The sequence below is a fragment of the Urocitellus parryii genome, chromosome 2 (genome assembly GCF_045843805.1).
Source record: "Urocitellus parryii isolate mUroPar1 chromosome 2, mUroPar1.hap1, whole genome shotgun sequence".
Lineage (NCBI taxonomy): Eukaryota > Metazoa > Chordata > Mammalia > Rodentia > Sciuridae > Urocitellus > Urocitellus parryii.
The window spans coordinates 225,093,286-225,113,806 of NC_135532.1; the positions used below are offsets into that span (position 1 = coordinate 225,093,286).

The window sequence follows — 20,521 nt, forward strand, 5'->3', positions numbered from 1 at the left end:
CCTCTGAAGCCCCCACCCTGGCCCCCCTAAGCACACGGTCCACGGCAGTCGCTGCACTTGATCAGGAATGTCCCCAAAGGCTCCCGAGTGGAGGCCTGTCCCCCAACCCGGAGCCGCATTCAGAGAGCCACTGGAGCACGAGGGCCCTGGCAGCCGGGTGGACGACTGGGAGATCACCTTACAGGCTGGGGGCACGGGTGGAAGAGGCCCACCCACTCACTTCTTCCCTGTCCCTCCTCGCCCCTGCTTCCTGGTGCCCAGAGCGACCGGCCCCCCGCCCCACACCCCCTGGATGCTCTGCCTCACGGCAGGCCCACAGCAGCGGGGCCATGACCTCTGGACCCAGCCGTTGCTCATTTGGACAACACCTGCCCATCTCTCCAGCCCGAGGCGTCCTCCTGGAGAGTGGACACACTGACTCATTTAGCCACTGTTTCCTGGACCCCCACCCAGGCGTCCGCAGGCATGTGGACATGGCTCTTGGGCTCAGCCCCAGGACACAGGCAGTGGTCAGGAGGACAGAAGACGCAGGAGGGTCCCAAGGCTACCAGGAGCGGGGCCCCACCGCGACCTGCCCAGGCAGAGCCTCGTTGCGGCCACCAAAGCCAGAGCCCAGGTGCAACAAGAGCAGGGACTCACGGCACAGTGGCCACCGTCCAGCCAGACATGGCTCCCGCGTCCCTGCCACAAACGCAACTCGCCACCAAGGCCAAGATGTCCAGTTGCCCAAGGAAGAGTGCACAGGCCACCGGTCTCCCGGGCGGCGCGCTTCCGCCAGAGCCACAGTGGGGCAGGACAGCTCTGGAGCGCCACCCTCCGTCCCTGCAGGCCTGGGGGGGGGGGCAAAGAAAGGGGCACATGCCCAGGGAGGGGCTCTCACACAGTGCCCAGCCAGTCATCGGCCCAAGGCCAGCAGAGAGCCCACCCACTCGTCATGCCACGCTCCTGCCTGGTGCCCCTCCCCCCAGGGGCTCTGACCAGGGCCAGCCAGCCAGGTCCGTGTGCAGCCCTCACTTTTACGAGCTGGGTGGCATCTCCCAGGAAAGTAAGCCAGCCCTAATGAGGGCTGTCCCCAACCAGCCCCAACACCAACACGGAAACAGCAACACTGAGGAGCCTCCTTTGGGACAACACGCCATGCAGACGGGTATAAAAGCCCAGTAGTCCAGCTCCTCACTCACACACACTCACCCACACACCCACCCTCCTCCAGCACACCCACCCACACACCCACCCTCCTCCAGCACACCCACCATGGCCGCCTCCACCATGTCCGTCTGCTCCAGCGACCTGAGCTATGGCAGCCGCGTCTGCCAGCCCGGCTCCTTCGATTCCTGCCCCGACTCCTCCTGGCAGGTGGACGACTGCCCAGAGAGCTGCTGCGAGCCCCCCTGCTGCGCCCCCAGCTGCTGCCAGCCCAGCTGCTGCGCCCCAGCCCCCTGCCTGACCCTCCTCTGCACCCCAGTGAGCTGTGTGTCCAGACCCTGCTGCCAATCAGTCTGCACCAGCTCCTGCACCCCCTCCTGCTGCCAGCAGTCTAGCTGCCAGTCTGATTGCTGCAGCTGCTCCCCCTGCCAGCCGTCCTGCTGTGTGTCCCTCTGCTGCAAGCCCGTGTGCTGCAAGCCTGTCTGCTGCAAGCCCCGGTGCTGTGTGCCCGTCTGCTCTGAGGCTTCCTCCTCCTGCTGCCAGCAGTCTAGCTGTGAGCCCTCTTGCTGCTCCTCTTCCCCCTGCCAGCAGTCCTGCTGTGAGCCCTCTTGCTGCTCATCCTCCCCCTGCCAGCAGTCCTGCTGTGTGTCCCTCTGCTGCAAGCCCGTCTGCTGCAAGCCCGTGTGCTGTGTGCCCGTCTGCTCTGGAGCTACCTCCTCCTCCTGCCAGCAGTCTAGCTGCCAGTCTGACTGCTGCAGCTCCTCCCCCTGCCAGCCGTCCTGCTGCGTGCCCGTCTGCTGCAAGCCCGTCTGCTGCTACAGACCCTCGTCCTGTGTGTCCCTGCTCTGCCGCCCCGTGTGCAGGCCCGCCTGCTGCGTGCCCGTCTCCTCCTGCTGTGCCTCCTCCTGCCAGCCCAGCTGCTGCCGCCCGGCCTCCTGCGTGTCCCTGCTCTGCCGCCCCACCTGCTCCCGCCCGGCCTGCTGTGGTGTCTCCTTGGGCCAGAAGTCCTGCTGCTGACCAGCCATGTCCCCAGGCCAGTGGGCTCAGGCCCCACCCTGGCCTCTCCTCGGCCTTTGAGATTCAACCCAGGACCACCCTGGTGCCCACCTCAGCGTGACAGTCCCATGACTTCAGGTCAGCCTTGGCTGTCGGGCTGCTGCCTCATGTCAGGTCCAGATGAGGGTGAGACGGCCGCCCGCTAAGTGGGAGGGGTTCAGGGAGCCCTGCGGCTGTGGGAGTCCCTCCTGGGCACGCAGCCCCCCTCCCCTCCTAGCAGCTCGTCCTCCCTCCTCCTGAGCATCTTGCTCTGAAATTAATAAAGGACCTTGGCAGCCTCCACGTGTCCCTCTCCCTGTGTGACGGTCCACTCTTTCTCCGGCTAACACCACCTTGGCTCTAGCATCCTCCAGGGGAGCCAGGCCTGGACGCCAGGTGCCAGGTCCCAGGGCCCAGCCGACCCTCCGCTCCCAGGGCTGAGCTCAGGGTATGCGCAGCCATTTCTCTGGTAGCCGTCCAGCCAGTGGCCGCCTCCGGTCTGCATAACCATGGTCAGTTCAAGGACACTGAAGGGCAGGGGGAGGCTGAGCAGGGTTTCCTGGGGTACGGCTGAAGCCCACACACTGCCTTCAGCCACTTGCAAGGAGGCCCTCCGTCCCTCTTCACCCAGCATCTCTCATGGTCACCATCTGTGCCCATAAAGAGCAAGGGATCCCACCCTGCAGGGTCCAGGTCCAGCCCAGGGTGTCAGAGGGCAGGAGGCCTCTGGGGTCTGAAGCAGGCTTGCTTCCCTTGGAGAGTCCCCTCGGGGCCAGTGTAGTGGGGCCTGCCCGGGTCCAGAGTCCTAAGGCCCATGCCTGCCCCTCCCCCAATCCTCAGGAGCTCCTGGGGCTCCACTCCTGCTCCCACCCACAGGGCACCCTCTAGCTCTTACCCCCACCCTGCGGTGGTGGGAGGGAGTGGGCTGGCCTGGGTTAACACCTAGGAGGTCCAGAAGTCCAGACAGATGTCCCCCAAGTCCCTGTGAGCAGGTTTAAGAGATCACCTGACCCTGAACAGTTTGACCCGAGGGGGAGGCGGAGGGGGGGACACGAGGCAGCTTTTCCAATGGCACCCGATCAAAACCTGGGGTCCCCAGGAAGCCGCTCTGAAAGGGAGGACCCCCAAAGACTAGACTTGTGCAGACAAACCAGGACCCTCCTCCCACACTCTGAGCTGTGGCCTCAGAACGCTGCTGCCCTGGGGACCTCGTCCTCCCTACCACTCTCCTGGAGGACCCCACATATCAGACTGGTCTGGACAGGGGCCTTAGCACCTCCACTCAGGCCCCCACTGGCCTGGTGACCCTGAGCCTGCCGCCTGGGACACGCAGGGACCTTCTCAGAAACACGTTCCTGAAACGCAGGGAACCGGGTGGCTGTGATGCAAGCAGTTCCCCAAAGCTTCTCCATCCAGGTGCTGACCACCCGAGGGGCGCAGGCTCAAGCTGAGTCAGGTCTGCGGAGTGAGCAGCAGCCTGCCAGCTTTGGTACAGTCGCCTCTTGTCCGACCCTAGAGCTGTTAGGACCACAAAGACACAGGGTTCCCATCCAAGATCTGGGCCCCCGAGTTCCACTTCCGTCCTGGACCGAGCCCAGCGAGGGCGCGGAGGCCCCAGTACGGACACCCCGGGTGGACCACAGGCCAGCCCGCAGCTGCGTCCTGTTCTTCTAGGTACAAGCGCAGGTTGTCCCCCGTCTCTGGGACCCTTCCCTGGCTTGTCCCCAGGAGCAGAGGGAGGCCTCGGGAGGTGGGGAGGGGCACAGGGACGCCCCCGCACACACAGCTCCGAAAGAACGCAGCCCCAGAGGAGAGCCCAGGACTCCCGCTGCGCGCCTGGCTGCGCTGGGCTTTCCTGGGCGTGCGCGCGCGCGGGCGCATCCACACGCACTGGCACGACGCGGGCTGGCACAGACCGCTCTGCTGCGCCCGGCAGCGCACACCCCGCGCCTGGCGGCTCCGCACGCGGTCCTCCAGCGGACTCCACCCGCTGCACAGAGAAGGAGCCCGCGGTCAGGCGGGACCAGGGGCCTTGGACTGCAGACCCACGCGGAGGTGGGGCTGGCCGTTCTCCTCCTCCTCCTCGTCCACCTCCAGGGGCAGAACCCCAGACACAGCTGAGACGCCCCGAGACCAGATTCACCAGAGCCCTGACCAAGTCCCGCCTGGGGCCAAAGCGAGGAGTGGGACGCAAGGCGAGTGGTGAGCATAGGCCCCCGCCCGCCCCTCAAAGGACTGGACGCACGACTCCGGAAAGGAGCAGGGAGAGGACCCGTGGGGTACGGGCTGGGGCGCCCGCTGCGGGCCCGGACAGGAGTCCTCAGGCGGAGTGCGAGGCGCGGGCGGGAGGGTCACAGCGGAAGGCCACGTCCCCAGTCGTCCCCAGACTCCGCAGGCCGAGCTCCTCGCAGCAGAGGAAGGGCGGGTTCAGCCGCGCTGTGACGGTCGGGGCCTTTTCCGTGCTTGGAGCAGCGGTGAGGGCCAGCCCGGCTCCTGGGGCCCAGGGCCGAGTCTCTGAGCCGGCAGAAGTGCCGGGTAGATTGGACAGCCTGCCTCAGATCGCCAAGGACTCTCGGGAGCTCTAAGTGACCGCGACTGAGGGCCAGCCCTCCACCGGCTGGGGGAAACCTGGAGAGGACCCCAGGTCCCTCCTGCACTGCCTAGCCTCCCCCTGTGGGCACTGAGTGTCCCTCTGTGTGTGTCCTTCCAGGGCCAACCCAAAGCCACAGGGCGCGGTGGGGCTGGTCCCAAACCCCACCTCACTGGCTCCCAGCAGAGGGAACTGTGTGGACAGGCCACCAGCTGGTGAGGACTCACAGGCTGCCCAACCGCAAATCCTTTGAAGTACTCCAATGGCCTAAGGTATGCTTGGCCGAAAGAGGGCGTCCTTGGCTCGGGGTCTTCCTGGCACCTCCCTGGTGACCTGCCCAGGGACCAGGACTCTCAGGACTTACTCCTCCAGCACCCACCTTCCTGCCGGGCAGCCCCAAGGACTGGTCAGTGGAAGAATGGCGGGGAGGAGCTACAGAGGTGGGCCCTGGCAGAGGAGGCTGGAGCAGCGCCTGGGGAATGCAGGCCCAGTCTGACCGCCACCGCCTGCCCCTGCACTCAGCCGCCGAGGCCCCACACAAGCCCTTGCCCCGCTCTACCCTGCCTGCATGTGGCTCCTCAAGGCCCCCAGAGCCACCGCCTGCAGGATACGGGGTCTCAGAGCTGCAGCTTCACTGTGACACGGCCTCCCTGCAGGCAGGCCAGCGTCTCCTTGAGTGGACACCACTAGAATGACAAAGGAAGGGACATGAAGAGAGGGATGCCCCAGAGACCAGGTGCTGGCCGCCCCACGGCCGGGCCCTAGTGAGGGCATCTCTGACTGTCCCTGTGGTAACACTCATTTACTGCAGGACACCACAGGGAGATGCAGGGGAAAGGCCTCCTGCAACCTGTACGGGCTGAGCCTCCACCCTCTCACAGTCCCACGCCCCCTCATTGTCCCCACAGCTGGACAATGACCCCTGGATGGTCCTCTCAGAATTCCCTCACCTCCACATGGGCAGGAGGCCACATCACACTAAGCTCTAACACTGCTGTCAGGGCTCTGTCAGCCCCTCCCAGACCCTGGCCCCTGTGGCTCATCAGCTCACTCACATGGAACCACTCTCCAACCTAAGGTTGGTCCAACAGCCACAGGATGAACCCATCCTTCCCCCTTCATCTGACTGCCCACCTGGGCCATCTCTCCCTGAGATGAGACTACACGCGTCTCCCCATGCACCTGAGCAGAAGGGACCCAGGGCCCACCCCTTGGAGAGCCAGGCACCAGACACTCAGCCTCGGAGCCCCCATTGCAAATGGCCACACCCCTGCTGCATGGGGCCCTGGAGTGCTGAGCTGGCTAGCATCGACATGCTGGCCGTGGTGGCCTGCAAGGTCCTGATTAGACCTTGTCCCAAGCCCCTGCCTGTGGCTCCCTTTCCAGGCCCCTGGCCCAAAACTGGGCAGAGGAGGCTGCCCATGTCCAGCAAGGGGCCTTTCAGTGCCAGGCCTCCTGGATAACTGGCACACCCTCTTTCCACCCCAACACTCAAAGGGAACTCCTGGAGCCGCGGGCTTCAGTCCCTCCCATCTGGGGCCTCTGAGGCCCCCCAACAGCACCAATCTGACCATTGAGGCTCCCTGAGGTGCAGGAGTGGACGCATCTTCCCTCTGCTGCCCACTGGGTTGGGGACACCTGGAAACCCCAGCCTGCAGGTTCCCACAGCCTGACAGTCACCTTATTTGCAAACCAAACACTAAGAAGCTCGGCCATCAAGAGGAAAGAGAGAGGAGGGAAGGGGTGGCAGCTGCAGCCCCTTCCCCAGCTCCAGAGAGGGGCGTGGGCACCAGAGGACGCACACCCCGGAGCTCCATGGCGACCGGCGACCTGCACATCTGCCACCGGCTCCACAGCACACATGGTCACAGACTTGGGCCACCACCTTGGAACCCGGGCCGCAGAGCACACGCAGGGTCCCGGCATAAGCTCAGTGCTTTTCAAGATTGAACGTGGCAAAGTGACCTTTAAAATCTATTTGAAACCCTCACAGGCCATGATGACGGTCTCCTGGGAGCGTTCCCAAGTAGCTCCATGTCATTGGCTTGGCGTTTGTCTTTTCTCCCTGGTCCACAGTACTTATAACTGGGTCATCTTTTAACTCTCTGAAGCAAACCTCCCGGGGAGCGGGGGCGGGCTTTATAAATAACCTTTATTATTATTATGCAGTTGATTCTGTTCCCAGCACAGAGGGAACGTGAAAAGACAAGTTTGTGACTCATCCCCACCAGGGAGACGGCCGTGCACCATGGCTACAGCTGGGCACTGCACAGGGTCCCTCCGAGGCTGGGCCTGGACGCGTTGGTCCCTGCATGGGGCAGGGAGAGAGGCTGGCGCTCGGCCTTCGATGACTGGCAGCCCGGGGACTCTGCGTGATGGAGAGCCGATGGGACCCAGGGGCCCTGTTTGAGGCAGCCACTGTGGGCAGGTGCAGATACTTGAAGCCTGGAATGGGGGCTTCTGTCTGTCCCTGACACCACAGTGACACTCTGTCAGTGCCCCTGGGCCTGTTCATGCCCGGTCCACAACCTAGCAGCTGGCATGGTCACTTCCAGCTATTCCTGAGAGCTGGGGCCCTTTCTGGACCCTGTGCCCACTACCCATGCAGGTCAGTGTTCCAGACTTGGGTCACAGGGGTCAAACCCTGGTCCTGCCACAGGGAAGCAAGTGCCCTTAGAGCAGAGGCCACAACCTGCGTGAGGAGGAGATGAGACTCTTCCAGGCCACCAAGGGTGAACGACTCACAGGCACACACGGCCACCCTGGCCTAGCCCCTGGCCTCCCTGGGCTCCACCACAGCCTGCTTGTGTCACCAATGCACTGCCCCTAGCAGGATTCGCACACCAGGCCCTGTCCCCTGTCCTACACCTCTGGCCTGACAGCACTCCCTTGGTGAGGATCCTGGAATGGCCCCTGGATGCTGTGGTCATCAGAGAGCCCAGACAGCTGTCCACGGGGATGGAGCTGTCCTCAGGCCTGGCAGGGCCGCCCGGGTGCTCTTGGCTCTGCACACAGGGAAGCTGAACCCCCAGGAGGGAGCTCTTGGCTCAGGCGTGGGTGTTTGGGACGGTGCCTGCATTTCACGTTTCTTTTTCAGGTGGGGACAGAACCAGGCCCAGTGGCAGCGCTGGGCTCTGCCAAGTGCAGGCTGCGGTGTCCCCGTCCCGAGGCCTGCCAGGGCTGCTGCCACTTCATTCCTAAAGCAGGTGTACGGCCTTCCCCAGGAGGCCAAGCAGGCAGGCACATGCGAGAGGCTGGTGCTGCTGCTGCCTCTTTGAAATGCGTCCTGCCCTGCAGCAGTGAGGAGCTCCCTCCTCCCGCTGCCTTTCATCTTCCCTGGGCTCCTCCCGCCAGCCCTGTCTCCAGGGTGTCAGCGTCCTCGGACATCCGGTGACCTTGTCTCGGGTTAGAAGGTGAGGTACTACCAGACATCCCTCCAGCTCCACGGAGGTGCCCACCCCACATCCACTCCTGTCTTACCTGTGCAGGGCTCCCGACGCTGGGCGCCACGGCCGGGGGTGGCCAGGGGCAGGAGCACCACACACAGTGTCAGCAAGGCAGACATGAGGGGCTCAGGTCCCGTGCTCCATCCAGGGCTCCAGCCAGCCTGCAGGGAGGCAGCTCCGCAGACGCCCCAGTGGGCTTCCAGGCAGCCGTGGGCTCTTGGGGTGGTCACTGCAATGGCCACATGCCAGCAAGCTGCAGGGAGCCAGAGGTGGCCCTGGAAGCGGTGGAGAAACTTAGTTGCTCTGCAGCAGGCAGGCGGCCCGGCAGGTCGGGGCTGCAGCCAGGTTTATCTCTTCATTTCCCTGATGGGTTTGGGTCGTGCTGTGCAGGTGACAGCTGATAACATCTCAGCAGGGTTGTGATTAGTCATTGGCAAATCTGCATTTCCCCAAAGGAAAGACAGAAATAGATCCTTCAGCAGGGAGCTGAGCACAAACCAGAAAAACGTAGAAAACCAGTTTTCCCCGGCTGCAGTCTCCCAGCCTTCAGGACTTGCGTGCGTGCCGGCGACCTGGGCAGGCTCCTGCTCTGCGGAATCCCAGCAGGTCCCTGAACTCTGCCAGCAACTCAGACCAGGTCCCAGGCTCTGCTGGGGATCTCCAAGACAGGTCCCCACTCTGCTGGGCTCCGGGATGCTGTGGCTGGTCCTGGCGCTCTGCTGGGTCCCGCACAGTCCCCAGGAGGGGCTGGGCTCCGCAGAGGGCTTTTATCTGGTGCCCAGCCCTCCGGAGGGTGTGTGGGTTTGTCAACTGTCGGTTTCAGGAATTTCCCTGTGGAGGGAAGTCGGTCCTTAAAGGGAACTGCTCCTGAGGAAAGGGGGCAAGAGGCCCTCGGAGCAGGCACAGCGCGGTCGTGGCCTCAAAGTCAGTCTGCCCTCTCAGAGCTGCCCTGACCTCTCAGCTCACTGCCCTGCTGCTCTGGGTGGGCAGCTACTAAATAGGATATGCTTTAAAAGGAAACTGGCCCCTGCCCGGTCCACACCACAGTACCTGAGAGCACGCACCTCTAACACGCAGGATGGCCTGGGAGGCCCCCAGCCAGTCCATGTGGATGGTGACAGCTTCCCCTGGTTCAGCAGGGACCTCGCTCAGCCCCTAAAACCACACTCTCCTCCCAGGGTAGCAGAAGGAAAGCCCCGGGCCACAGGCTTTGGCAGACTTCGTCCTTAGGTGTTTATAAAGAGCAGGACCCTGTGATTAGGGCTTTCAGAGAGAGCCAGAGACAGAGAGGGAGGGAGGGACAGAGTGAGGGCATCACAGAGGAGGGAGGGCGACTGAGGAACAGACACTGAGAGTCCTGAGGCTCCCTCCCAGGGCACAGGACAGCCCTGGGCTTGGAGTCCGTCAGCCTCCTGCCTCCCCTTTCTCGCCTGCTCCACTGATACTCACCCACGTGCACACCCTTGGTCTAAGGGCCACTGGGTTCAGTAACTCAGACAAAAGCTGAAAGGCTCCCACCACACAAGGCTCCCCTCCCTGGGCCCAGGTGAGCCTTGGGCGGCCTCTCCCACCCTGGGCCCCAGCCGGTGAGGTACAGGGCACCTGCACAGGTGCGACTGCACACAGATGCCTTCCTCTGGCCCTCATTCACTGAGGATGGCCTGCCCTGTGGCCGAGAGGCTCTCACATAGAACCAGCCATTCTCTTCTGAAGTCGAGAGCACTTTGTTCTGGGCCAGGGCCCCTCCCAGGCCTCTGACCTCGCCCAGGTGGGGTGGGGAGGTGACTCCTCCTGCCAGACCAGCAGGCGGCACCTGTGCTGGCCAGAGACCCAGGCCACCCCTGACCTCTGAACCCCTGAACTGTTGATAAAATAAAATTGTGTTCCTTTTAAACATCCTGATTGAAGAGTTGAGGATCTTCCGGTTCCTCAGGGAGATTTTCCTTCTATCACATTGATCTGGCAACACCAGCAACACTGTTAACAGACTGGCAGGAGCTGCCTGGTGGGACCAGGGCTCATGGCAAAACTGCAGAACGATGCCCGCACACGGGGCAGCTGCCTGTGCACACGTCACTGAGCCCTCTGCACCAGCCTCTCCCTGCCATTGGAGTCTCCAGGGACCTACACGGAGTCCATCCCCATCGTCAGGTGACAGGTGGGAGGCACACGCAGCAGCGTTTCTTCAAGCAGGTCCCAGGGCATGCCAGCTCCGAATGTGCAGCCAGAGTAAAGACTCCACCTCCCTCCCTGGGACACCAGGCTCAGCTCACGAGTGTGGGGCGCAGAGCATGGGCAACAAGGAGAGCCCCTCTATGCTTCGTGACCCCAATTTTCTCCCTCTTGGTTGGCCACGGAAGCCGTTTCCCCACACAGTACACACGAAAGACTTGCAGAGGTGTCCCAAGAGGCTACCAAGAGCAACGTGGCACAGAGAACTGGCTGTCCCTGCTGGGTGTCTGTGCCAGAGCTGTTTGTGAGGTGCTGAGCTTCACCCACAGTGGCTGCAGGCGCTCCAAGACGGGACTCCCAGGTCTCACAGGAGGGACTGGCAACCCATCCCAGTTCTGCCACTCCGCCTCCAATGGACCAACAGGACCTCCCGAGTATCCCCAGACACACCCTGCTGACCAGCCGCCCCTGCGGGCCTCCCTGCCTGGTCTGCTTCAAGGAAACCAGATGAGTGAAGGAAGGAGGGTGTCTGACACTGGGAACAGGCATTACTCAGGAATGGTCCCTAAGACAGCTCTGAAGGTCACTCGACCCCACAGGGAATGGCGCTTTCTCCAAGAACCAGGAAGAGATGGGGGAGGAGAATTTGGAAATGGTAGTTCTAGGTTACAGAACAAGACCCTGGTATCCAATTAGCTATTCAACTAACACATCACTCAGTGGGCCACGGCCTGTGGTTTCAGTGACTTAAACACAAATGCTCCTCCTGCCTAGACCACAATCTGACATTTACAGTCACCCCCCCACTATCCTGTGGGGTGCATTCCAAGAACCCCAACAGGTGCCTGAAACCACAGATAATGGTGAGCCCTGCAGTTCACATGATTTTTCCTACCTATTCACACGTACAGTAACATTTAATTTGTAAATTAGGCACAGTAAGAGATCAATGACTAATATAATAAAACAGAACAATCATAGCAATATACTGAAAGAAAAGTTACGTGAACGAGCTCTTTCTCTCTTTTGAATCAAGATAGATATCAATATCTTTGCCAAGGTTGACTGAGGACAGCTGGATCATGTCGTGGGTCTGGTTAGAGGTGTCCTGAAAGCTCACGGCCAGGTGCTGGGAGCTGTGACCTAGTCAGTGGATCCATCCATTTGGTGGGTGTGGCGGGGGGGGGGGGATCTCACGCTGGGGGGGGGGCCCGGGAATCTCGCCGGGGCGTGGTCTCACCCAGACATGGTCTCATCGGGGGCGTGGTCTCATCAGGGGTGGGGCCTCGCTGGGGCGGGGCCTCGCTGGGGGCGTGCCTGCGGCCTGTGTGCTCGCCAAGGTGCTCCAGCTCACCTTGCGCCCAGAGCGATGGAGTCCGCTGACCGTGGACTGCTCCTCTGACCCAGGAGCCACATAACCCTTTCCTCCCCTCAGCTGTTCTTGTCGGGTATTTTTGTCACCATGATGAGAAGCTGACACCCAGTGGAAAATAGAACTGCCAATAAGCGGCCTCCCCTGGCGGCCACTGAGGCAGAGGGACACCTGACAGTCATGGCCAATTGAGAGCAGCCCAGGAGGGCCTGGCCAGCCTGAGGTGTGGCCGGCCAGGCCGCAGTGGGACTCTCTGCTCAGGAGCAGTGGGCGAGTTCACGGGCACCAGGACTCAGGCGGGGGCGGGCGTCCAGGGACGCAGGTGGAGCTGCACTTTGAAAGTGACTGGAGGAGAGAACCCACGGGGCTGCTCACAGCAGGGACCAGGCTCCCCCTCACCCCTCGCGTCCTCCGGAAGGCCGCTGCAGGCCCTGCAGACCTCTCCCCGCGCTCGGCCAGTGCTCTGGCTTAGCTGGCCGTCTGGCCAGGTGCCTCACGGTTTTACCTGGTCAGGAACACTTCCTTCAAGACTCGCAGGTCTGGCATCTGCTTACGGGCCTCAGGCTTTCAGATTCCTTCACCGCTGCGGGGCAGGGTGTGTTCAGGACGACTGGGGCCCTGCCACCTACGCTCCTCCCTCCACGGGAAGCCAGATGGGGGACGGTCCCGCTGCCTGGATCCACACCCGCTGGGTCAGCGTTTCACCAAGTGCACCTGATAGACAAAGGGCTCGCACACGGCCGTCCAGCTCAGGTGTATCGGCGCTCCTCACCTGAGAATCCGCCACGTGAACTTCAAAACGGCTGATCGCAGGTACAGGCGCGGGTATAGCTCAGTGGTAGAGCACTTGCCTAGCACGTGGGAGTCCAGGGTTTGGTCCCCCATTGAGGAAGGAAGGAAGGAAGGAAGGAAGGAAGGAAGGAGGGAAGGAGGGAAGGAGGGAAGGAGGGAAGGAGGGAAGGAGGGAAGGAGGGAAGGAGGGAAGGAGGGAAGGAGGGAAGGAAGGGGTTCCTATCTGCATCTTCCAAGCCAAGGTCAAACAACAAGCAAAACCGTGGCAGGAATACCTAGTGGAGTGGCCACAGCTTTACAGACTAAGGAGGGTGGGCCTTTTATGGTATGAAGTGTTCCCACTCAGGGTCATGGTATTTCTCTTTGCTTATTCAAGTCTTAAATTAGGTTCATCAAAAAAATTTATAGTTTTGGCTATGATTTTTTTTATATTGTAATAGTTTTTCTGTAAAGTAGGTCCTGTGAGTATCCCATAAATTCACTTATAATCTTATCATTATTGGGAAAAAAATTCCCCCATTTCCACTTGTAACTGATGATTGCGAAGAAAATTGGCTCATTTTATGTAGTTATCTTGTATTTAGCAACCTTAAAGTTAGTGTAGAATCTTGTTTTTCTAGTTAAACATAATCTGCAAATAAAAACAAGCTTGACTCCTCTGTTTTAATATGTGTACCCATTTATTTGTTTTCTGATCTTGCAGTATGAACTTAGAGCATTCAAACAATCCTCAAGGCAGTGTGGTAGCAGACCTCATTCTGATCGCAGGGAGATGGGCGTGGGATGTGGTAGTCCTCACCATGTTAAGGAGTCTCTCTTCATTTTCTCTCAGAGTAGGAAAGCTGCTGAATTTTCTCAAGTGTTTTTTTCACATCAGTGGATGTGACTTGACATGTTTTCAAGCCTCATTTTCAACAAAACTGATGGTCATTCTCCATCCTCATGCCCAGCCATCCTTGGGTTCTTGCAGAATCACCAGGTCCACCAGGCTTTGCTTGCACTTGAGCTGGGGATGCCGAGCGGGCATCCTGACCCTCACACCTTACTTACTTCCCTGTGGGTGTCCAAGGCCCCATCCAGGGCTGAGGAACCCCAGAATCCATGCAGCCACCTGCACACTGTGGTGCCCTCCCACGGGCGCAGCCACCTTCCTTCCCCAGGACGGCACGGCTTCTCTAGAAGGAAGACCCCTTCAGGATGTGGCCCACAGAGCCCAGGGTCAGTCTTGCATGTGGCCTGCAGTTTTGCCTTCCCCCCACTCCCCCCATCCTCAGTACAGCTTCCTTGCACAGGCTGTCCTGAGGCGGGGTCCTTCCCCACACTGTCCTCCTTCCTTGTTCTGAAGCTCTCAACCTTAGCTCTTGCTTAACTTCTGGGGGGCCCCTCCTCGGTAGGCGCCTCCCTCTCCCTCATGGGTTCTGATCCCTTTCTCAGGTGGCCATTGCCCTCCTTGTCCCCAGACTGGAAGCTCCAGGTGGCCCAGACCACACCTCTTGGGGTTCAGCCTGTGTCAGTCAAGCATTTAAGAGTTAGGAGCTTATTATCTCCCTGTGGGTGGGCACCAGGGATGCAGCGGCCTCTGGGTTGGGGGCATGCTGATCGTGCTTTTCCAAGGTGGGCAGCACTTGGACTGTCCTAAGACTGTTTCCTGGAGGTGAACTAAACTCACTAGTGAAGAGATCTGAGTCTTCCCTTTGCAACGTTTTTAGAGCCTTTCAAGCCTACAGAAAATGTGGCCACGCACACGGAGGCCTCGTCCCATGGTCTGGCCCACTGTGTCCAGGTGCGCCTGCGGAGACGTCTGCCATGGTTCACTCACTGGGACATAAACTGCTAGGTGACCTTCACCCTTACATGTTTCCTCAGCTTCCTAAAAATAAGGTCACTCCGATTATCCTCCATGAGATCATCCTGTCCAGGAGAACTGCCGTGAGCCCCATGGGATTAGCCACCTTGGGCCAGCTCCAGCCCCATGGGGCTCGCCCGGCCTTCCCACTTCTCCCATTCCTGGCTTGTGCAGTTTCCTGCTCCTTCATCACTTGTGCTGACAACGGCCTGCTGCCTGGAAAGTCACACGCTGCTTGCAGATTGGCTACCCAAGAATCCAGGCTTCTCCTCCAGGAGATCTCGTCCTCCTCATCCAGGGCCACGCCCTCCTCACCCAGGGCCACGCCCTCCTCACCCAGGCCTAAATCCTCCTCACCCAGGGCCACGCCCTCCTCACCCAGGGCCACGCCCTCCTCACCCAGGCCTAAATCCTCCTCACCCAGGGCCACGCCCTCCTTACCACAGGGGGCAGCTTTGTTTTCTGGCCCACCCTTTAGGTTTGCCATGAGCTCATCTAATTTATTGTCTGTTTGTTTTGAATATCTAAGTTTTCTCCTAAATACATATTAAAATCTCCACCTCTTTCTCTTTTTCTGTGCACTGGGGACACCCAGGGTGCTGTGCTGCTGATCCCCACTCTGACCCTCTTCACTCTCTATTTCTTCTTGTTCTAGAGGACACTGCCTGTTGTGGCTGCGGAACGCTTGTGACCACACACACTCCCAGGCACCTCTCTGAGATTGGTGTGTGCCATCCTCGGGGTCTGGGAGCTCTCTGGGCAGCTGCAGCTGCACCTGTGGCCCTGCTCCCTGACCTCCTGGTGTTGGACACACATGTCCCTCCCCTCTGCTCTCACAGCCGGACACTACCATGCAGATGCCACCTGCCCTGTGAGCAGGAGGCGTTTCCCTCCTTCCCCTCCATGACAGGCTGTAGGCTTATTTCAGACGCCAGATTCTGTTTGCCTTCTCACTCAGGTCAGCTTTACTCCCTGGTTACCGAGAAAGCAGGCATGACCTGCACTAGGCTTTTATTCACTGCTTCTCTGTTCACAGGTGTGAGAGCCCCAGTCGGGCTTTCTGCTTTCTGCTGGACCAGACTACTTGCTCTGAAGGCCGAGCCCATCCGCTGCCTAGGGACAAATGACCTTCCGGGCCACAGCCCCAGGCTGCAGGCCTCCTCCCCTGCTCCACCCAGCGTGCCATTTCGGCTTCCAGGGCCACCGGTTCCCACCTCCAGGCAAAGCCTACCTTCGCACCCGAGCCTGTTCTTAAAATTCTTTGCAGATGAACCCACACGCCTCTGAGCCTGAGAAAAGCACAGGCTTTGCCTTCGCTCCGAGCCGCACTGTAATTTCCCCCAACAACCTGCTGACAAGACCAAGGGAAGCTGCCTGCCTGGGCCCTGGGGGATGGCAATTACGGGGTGCGAGGCCCAGGGGGGCAGCAGCACCCACTTCAAAGGCTCGGGCTGGGGCAGGAGGCTGGAGGAGGCTGTAATTAGCGGCAGCGGGCAGCCCTGGGCGTGCTCCCCAGCGCCCAGCAGCAGGGTGCGGGGAACAAAGGGCCTGCTGTGTGCCGGGGATCTCCTGGGACAGAGGAGCTGGGCACCTCTCAGGGCCACGCCAGCGCTGCCCTCCCTCCCGGCATGCCCAGCACGGCTGCCCCACCCACATTTCCTGGGTCAGGGGATGACAGGGCCCGGGCTGCCCACAGCTGGTCCCAGGCACAGGGCAGGCTGCGCAGACCCTGGACCTCTGCATGGGAAGGCCGGTAGGAGACCCACCCTCATGGCCCTCAGGACAGCCAGCTGGGAAAGGCGGTCAGTCGGGGAAGCTTCCAGAAGGACCCACCCAAGGACAGGAAGGGTTTCAATGTGACCCCCCAGCCAGAGGGCAGGGGACCCCAAATGGCCAAAGCAGAGTCTCTGGCCTCTTGTGTGTGTGCCCAGGCTGGGTCTGAAGATGTTCACCCAGGCTCAGGACAGGGCTGTGATCCCTGGGAGAGGTGAGGCTGAGGCTCAGCTCTGGGCTGTGGGTGTGCCTGTGCCTGGGAGCTGTCTGCAGAATGTCCCGGAACATCCAGGTGGGTGCCCTGCCCGAGGCCAGGGGAAGAGCTCCTGCGTGTCTGAGCGGCCCAGCCTTACTTAGTCAACATGGCTTTCTTTCTAGAAAGACCAAAGGGGTGGTTTGGGATTATGGGCTATTTATTTCCTTGTGGATTTCTAGTGTATTTTTTAAATCTAGTAAAGGCTAATTAAATAAAATAAAAGTCTAAACCATGGCCATGCTTTCCGAGCCTGTTCCAATGGTCTGGGGTACAGGGTAAGATGCAGGGACTGGCCCATTTGGAGAGGGGTCACTGAACCAGCTCTTCCTACTGTTCTTCCAGCCACTGTCAAGATGGAGGAGGGCACAAGTGGAGGCCATTACTGAGCACGGAAACAGAGTTCCAAAAAAGGACGTTAATTTTGCAAATGTTGTCACTGAGGGTCCCACGGGTTACTTGTGTTGTGTGGCAGGTAATAGTGAGGCTGTTTAGTTAGTGCGAGGACTTCCAGCTTCAGTACGATGGAGCCTGGGGCAGCTGAGTCAAACTCTTCTTTGTCGTCCTCTTGCCTTGTGGGCTCAGGGACAGTGTCCCTCCAGGTGGCGAGCTGGTCCCAAGGACTGCCCCTGGGGTTGGGGGCTAGGTGTCAGGTGGGTGTGTGTCCCCACCCAGCCAAGGGCCCATAGCACGTGACCCCACACCCGCTGTGCACCGCCTGGGGCTCCCCTGCAGGACTCATGCCCTGCCTGCCACAGACCCTCAGCCACTCGGGACCACAGATCCAGGGGACCCTGCTGGGTGGGTCCCTCCTACGGGGGACTGGCACCTACCAGGCCTGCCCGTCTGATCTCCCCACCCACGGCTACCTAGGAAGACACATCCCTCCCTCACCACCAAGGCCACCACGACCCTCATCGCCCCCTCCTCTCCAAAGCCCCCGTTCCTGGGGGTCCTCTCCCTTCTCCACTGCCACCTCTTCCCTGGAAGGGAATCTGCTAAGGACCATCTAGGATAACCATTCTCCAAGTCTCATGCACAGGAACCCCGAGGGCGAACTCAGCTGGACCTGAAGTGCCCACACCACATTGAGGAGCCCTCCAGATCTGCCACCCAGAGGAGACCCCCTCCCTCCTGCTTGCACCCATCTGGATCTGACCTTCCCTCATTAACAGAGCAAGCCCCTCCCCACTCTCCCCTTCTCCCACCACCTGCTGTTCCTTGATGCCCTAGAGCCTGATTCCTGCCCCTGCCCCTCAGAGCCTACCAGGAGAGCTCAGCCTGGGCCTGGGAGGTGCTGCTGACACTACCTGGCGCTCCCTGCCACAGGTCTAACTGCACACGCAGCTGTCAGTGTGCAGAGGCCCCAGCCCTCCCTGCCACAGGTCTCACTGTACACACAGCTGTCAGTGTGCAGAGGCCCCAGCCCTCCCTGCCACAGGTCTAACTGCACACACAGCTGTCAGTGTGCAGAGGCCACAGCCCTCCCTACCACAGGTCTCACTGTACACACAGCTGTCAGTGTGCAGAGGCCACAGCCCTCCCTGCCACGGGTCTCACTGCACACACAGCTGTCAGTGTGCATAGGCCCCAGCCCTCCCTGCCACAGGTCTCACTGCACACACACCTGTCAGTGTGCAGAGGCCCCAGCCCTCCCTACCACAGGTCTCACTGTACACACAGCTGTCAGTGTGCAGAGGCCCCAGCCCTCCCTGCCACAGGTCTCACTGTACACACAGCTGTCAGTGTGCAGAGGCCCCAGCCATCTCTGCCACAGGTCTCACTGCACACACAGCTGTCAGTGTGCACAGGCCCCAGCCCTCCCTGCCACAGGTCTCACTGCACACACAGCTGTCAGTGTGCAGAGGCCCCAGCCCTCCCTGCCACAGGTCTCACTGCACACACAGCTGTCAGTGTGCAGAGGCCCCAGCCCTCCCTGCCACAGGTCTCACTGCACACACAGCTGTCAGTGTGCAGAGGCCCCAGCCCTCCCTGCCACAGGTCTCACTGCACACACAGCTGTCAGTGTGCAGAGGCCCCAGCCCTCCCTGCCACAGGTCTCACTGCACACACAGCTGTCAGTGTGCAGAGGCCCCAGCCCTCCCTGCCACAGGTCTCACTGCACACACAGCTGTCAGTGTGCAGAGGCCCCAGCCCTCCCTACCACAGGTCTCACTGTACACGCAGCTGTCAGTGTGCAGAGGCCCCAGCCCTCCCTGCCACAGGTCTCACTGTACACACAGCTGTCAGTGGGCACAGGCCCTAACCCTCCCTGCCACGGGTCTCACTGCACACGCAGCTGTCAGTGTGCAGAGGCCCCAGCCCTCCCTGCCACATGTCTCACTGCACACGCAACTGTCAGTGTGCAGTGGCCCCAGCCCTCCCTGCCACAGGTCTCACTGCACACACAGCTGTCAGTGTGCAGAGGCCCCAGCCCTCCCTGCCACAGGTCTCACTGCACACACAGCTGTCAGTGTGCAGAGGCCCCAGCCCTCCCTGCCACAGGTCTCACTGCACACGCAGCTGTCAGTGTGCAGAGGCCCCAGCCCTCCCTGCCACGGGTCTCACTGCACACGCAGCTGTCAGTGTGCAGAGGCCCCAGCCCTCCCTGCCACAGGTCTCACTGTACACACAGCTGTCAGTGTGCAGTGGCCCCAGCCCTCCCTGCCACAGGTCTCACTGTACACACAGCTGTCAGTGTGCAGAGGCCCCAGCCATCTCTGCCACAGGTCTCACTGCACACACAGCTGTCAGTGTGCACAGGCCCCAGCCCTCCCTGCCACAGGTCTCACTGCACACACAGCTGTCAGTGTGCAGAGGCCCCAGCCCTCCCTGCCACAGGTCTCACTGCACACACAGCTGTCAGTGTGCAGAGGCCCCAGCCCTCCCTGCCACAGGTCTCACTGCACACGCAGCTGTCAGTGTGCAGAGGCCCCAGCCCTCCCTGCCACAGGTCTCACTGTACACACAGCTGTCAGTGGGCACAGGCCCTAACCCTCCCTGCCACGGGTCTCACTGCACACGCAGCTGTCAGTGTGCAGAGGCCCCAGCCCTCCCTGCCACATGTCTCACTGCACACGCAACTGTCAGTGTGCAGTGGCCCCAGCCCTCCCTGCCACAGGTCTCACTGTAAACGCAGCTGTCAGTGTGCAGAGGCCCCAGCCCTCCCTGCCACAGGTCTAACTGCACACGCAGCTGTCAGTGTGCACAGGCCCTAATCCTCCCTGCCACAGGTCTCACTGTACACACAGCTGTCAGTGTGCAGAGGCCCCAGCCCTCCCTGCCACAGGTCTAACTGTACACACAGCTGTCAGTGTGCAGAGGCCCCAGCCCTCCCTGCCACAGGTCTAACTGCACACGCAGCTGTCAGTGTGCAGAGGCCCCAGCCCTCCCTGCCACAGGTCTAACTGCACACGCAGCTGTCAGTGTGCAGAGGCCCCAGCCCTCCCTGCCACAGGTCTCACTGCACACACAGCTGTCAGTGTGCAGAGGCCCCAGCCCTCCCTGCCACAGGTCTCACTGCACACACAGCTGTCAGTGTGCAGAGGCCCCAGCCCTCCCTGCCACAGGTCTCACTGCACACACAGCTGTCAGTGTGCAGAGGCCCCAGCCCTCCCTGCCACAGGTCTCACTGTACACGCAGCTGTCAGTGTGCAGAGGTCCCAGCCCTCCCTGCCACAGGTCTAACTGTACACACAGCTGTCAGTGTGCAGTGGCCCCAGCCCTCCCTGCCACAGGTCTCACTGCACACACAGCTGTCAGTGTGCAGAGGCCCCAGCCCTCCCTGCCACAGGTCTCACTGTACACGCAGCTGTCAGTGTGCAGAGGTCCCAGCCCTCCCTGCCACAGGTCTAACTGCACACGCAGCTGTCAGTGTGCAGAGGTCCCAGCCCTCCCTGCCACAGGTCTCACTGTACACACAGCTGTCAGTGTGCAGTGGCCCCAGCCCTCCCTGCCACAGGTCTCACTGTACACGCAGCTGTCAGTGTGCAGAGGTCCCAGCCCTCCCTGCCACAGGTCTAACTGTACACACAGCTGTCAGTGTGCAGAGGCGCCAGCCCTCCCTGCCACAGGTCTCACTGCACACACAGCTGTC

The 20,521-nt window shown here is 61.0% G+C and overlaps 2 protein-coding genes across 3 annotated transcripts in view; one reads left to right on the forward strand and one right to left on the reverse strand.

Annotated features, from left to right (window-relative positions):
- Window positions 1-8,336, reverse strand: part of Tspear (thrombospondin type laminin G domain and EAR repeats) — a 157,745-nt gene extending 149,409 nt beyond the window's left edge. Inside the window, exon 1 of the mRNA XM_077795553.1 lies at window positions 8,252-8,336. Coding sequence (XP_077651679.1) covers window positions 8,252-8,336 — 85 coding nt within the window. The remainder of the gene's footprint in view (window positions 1-8,251) is intronic.
- Window positions 1,255-2,163, forward strand: Krtap10-12 (keratin associated protein 10-12). Of its 2 annotated transcripts, none has more exons than XM_077795087.1 (2): window positions 1,255-1,650; window positions 1,750-2,163. In XM_077795087.1, exons 1-2 carry the CDS (start codon window positions 1,255-1,257, stop codon window positions 2,161-2,163), a joined length of 810 nt encoding a protein of 269 aa, XP_077651213.1. The 2 variants fall into 2 exon arrangements, with proteins under 2 accessions (XP_077651213.1, XP_077651214.1); XM_077795088.1 differs by having other exon boundaries at window positions 1,255-1,626; window positions 1,738-2,163.
- Window positions 8,337-20,521: the final 12,185 nt, after the last annotated feature.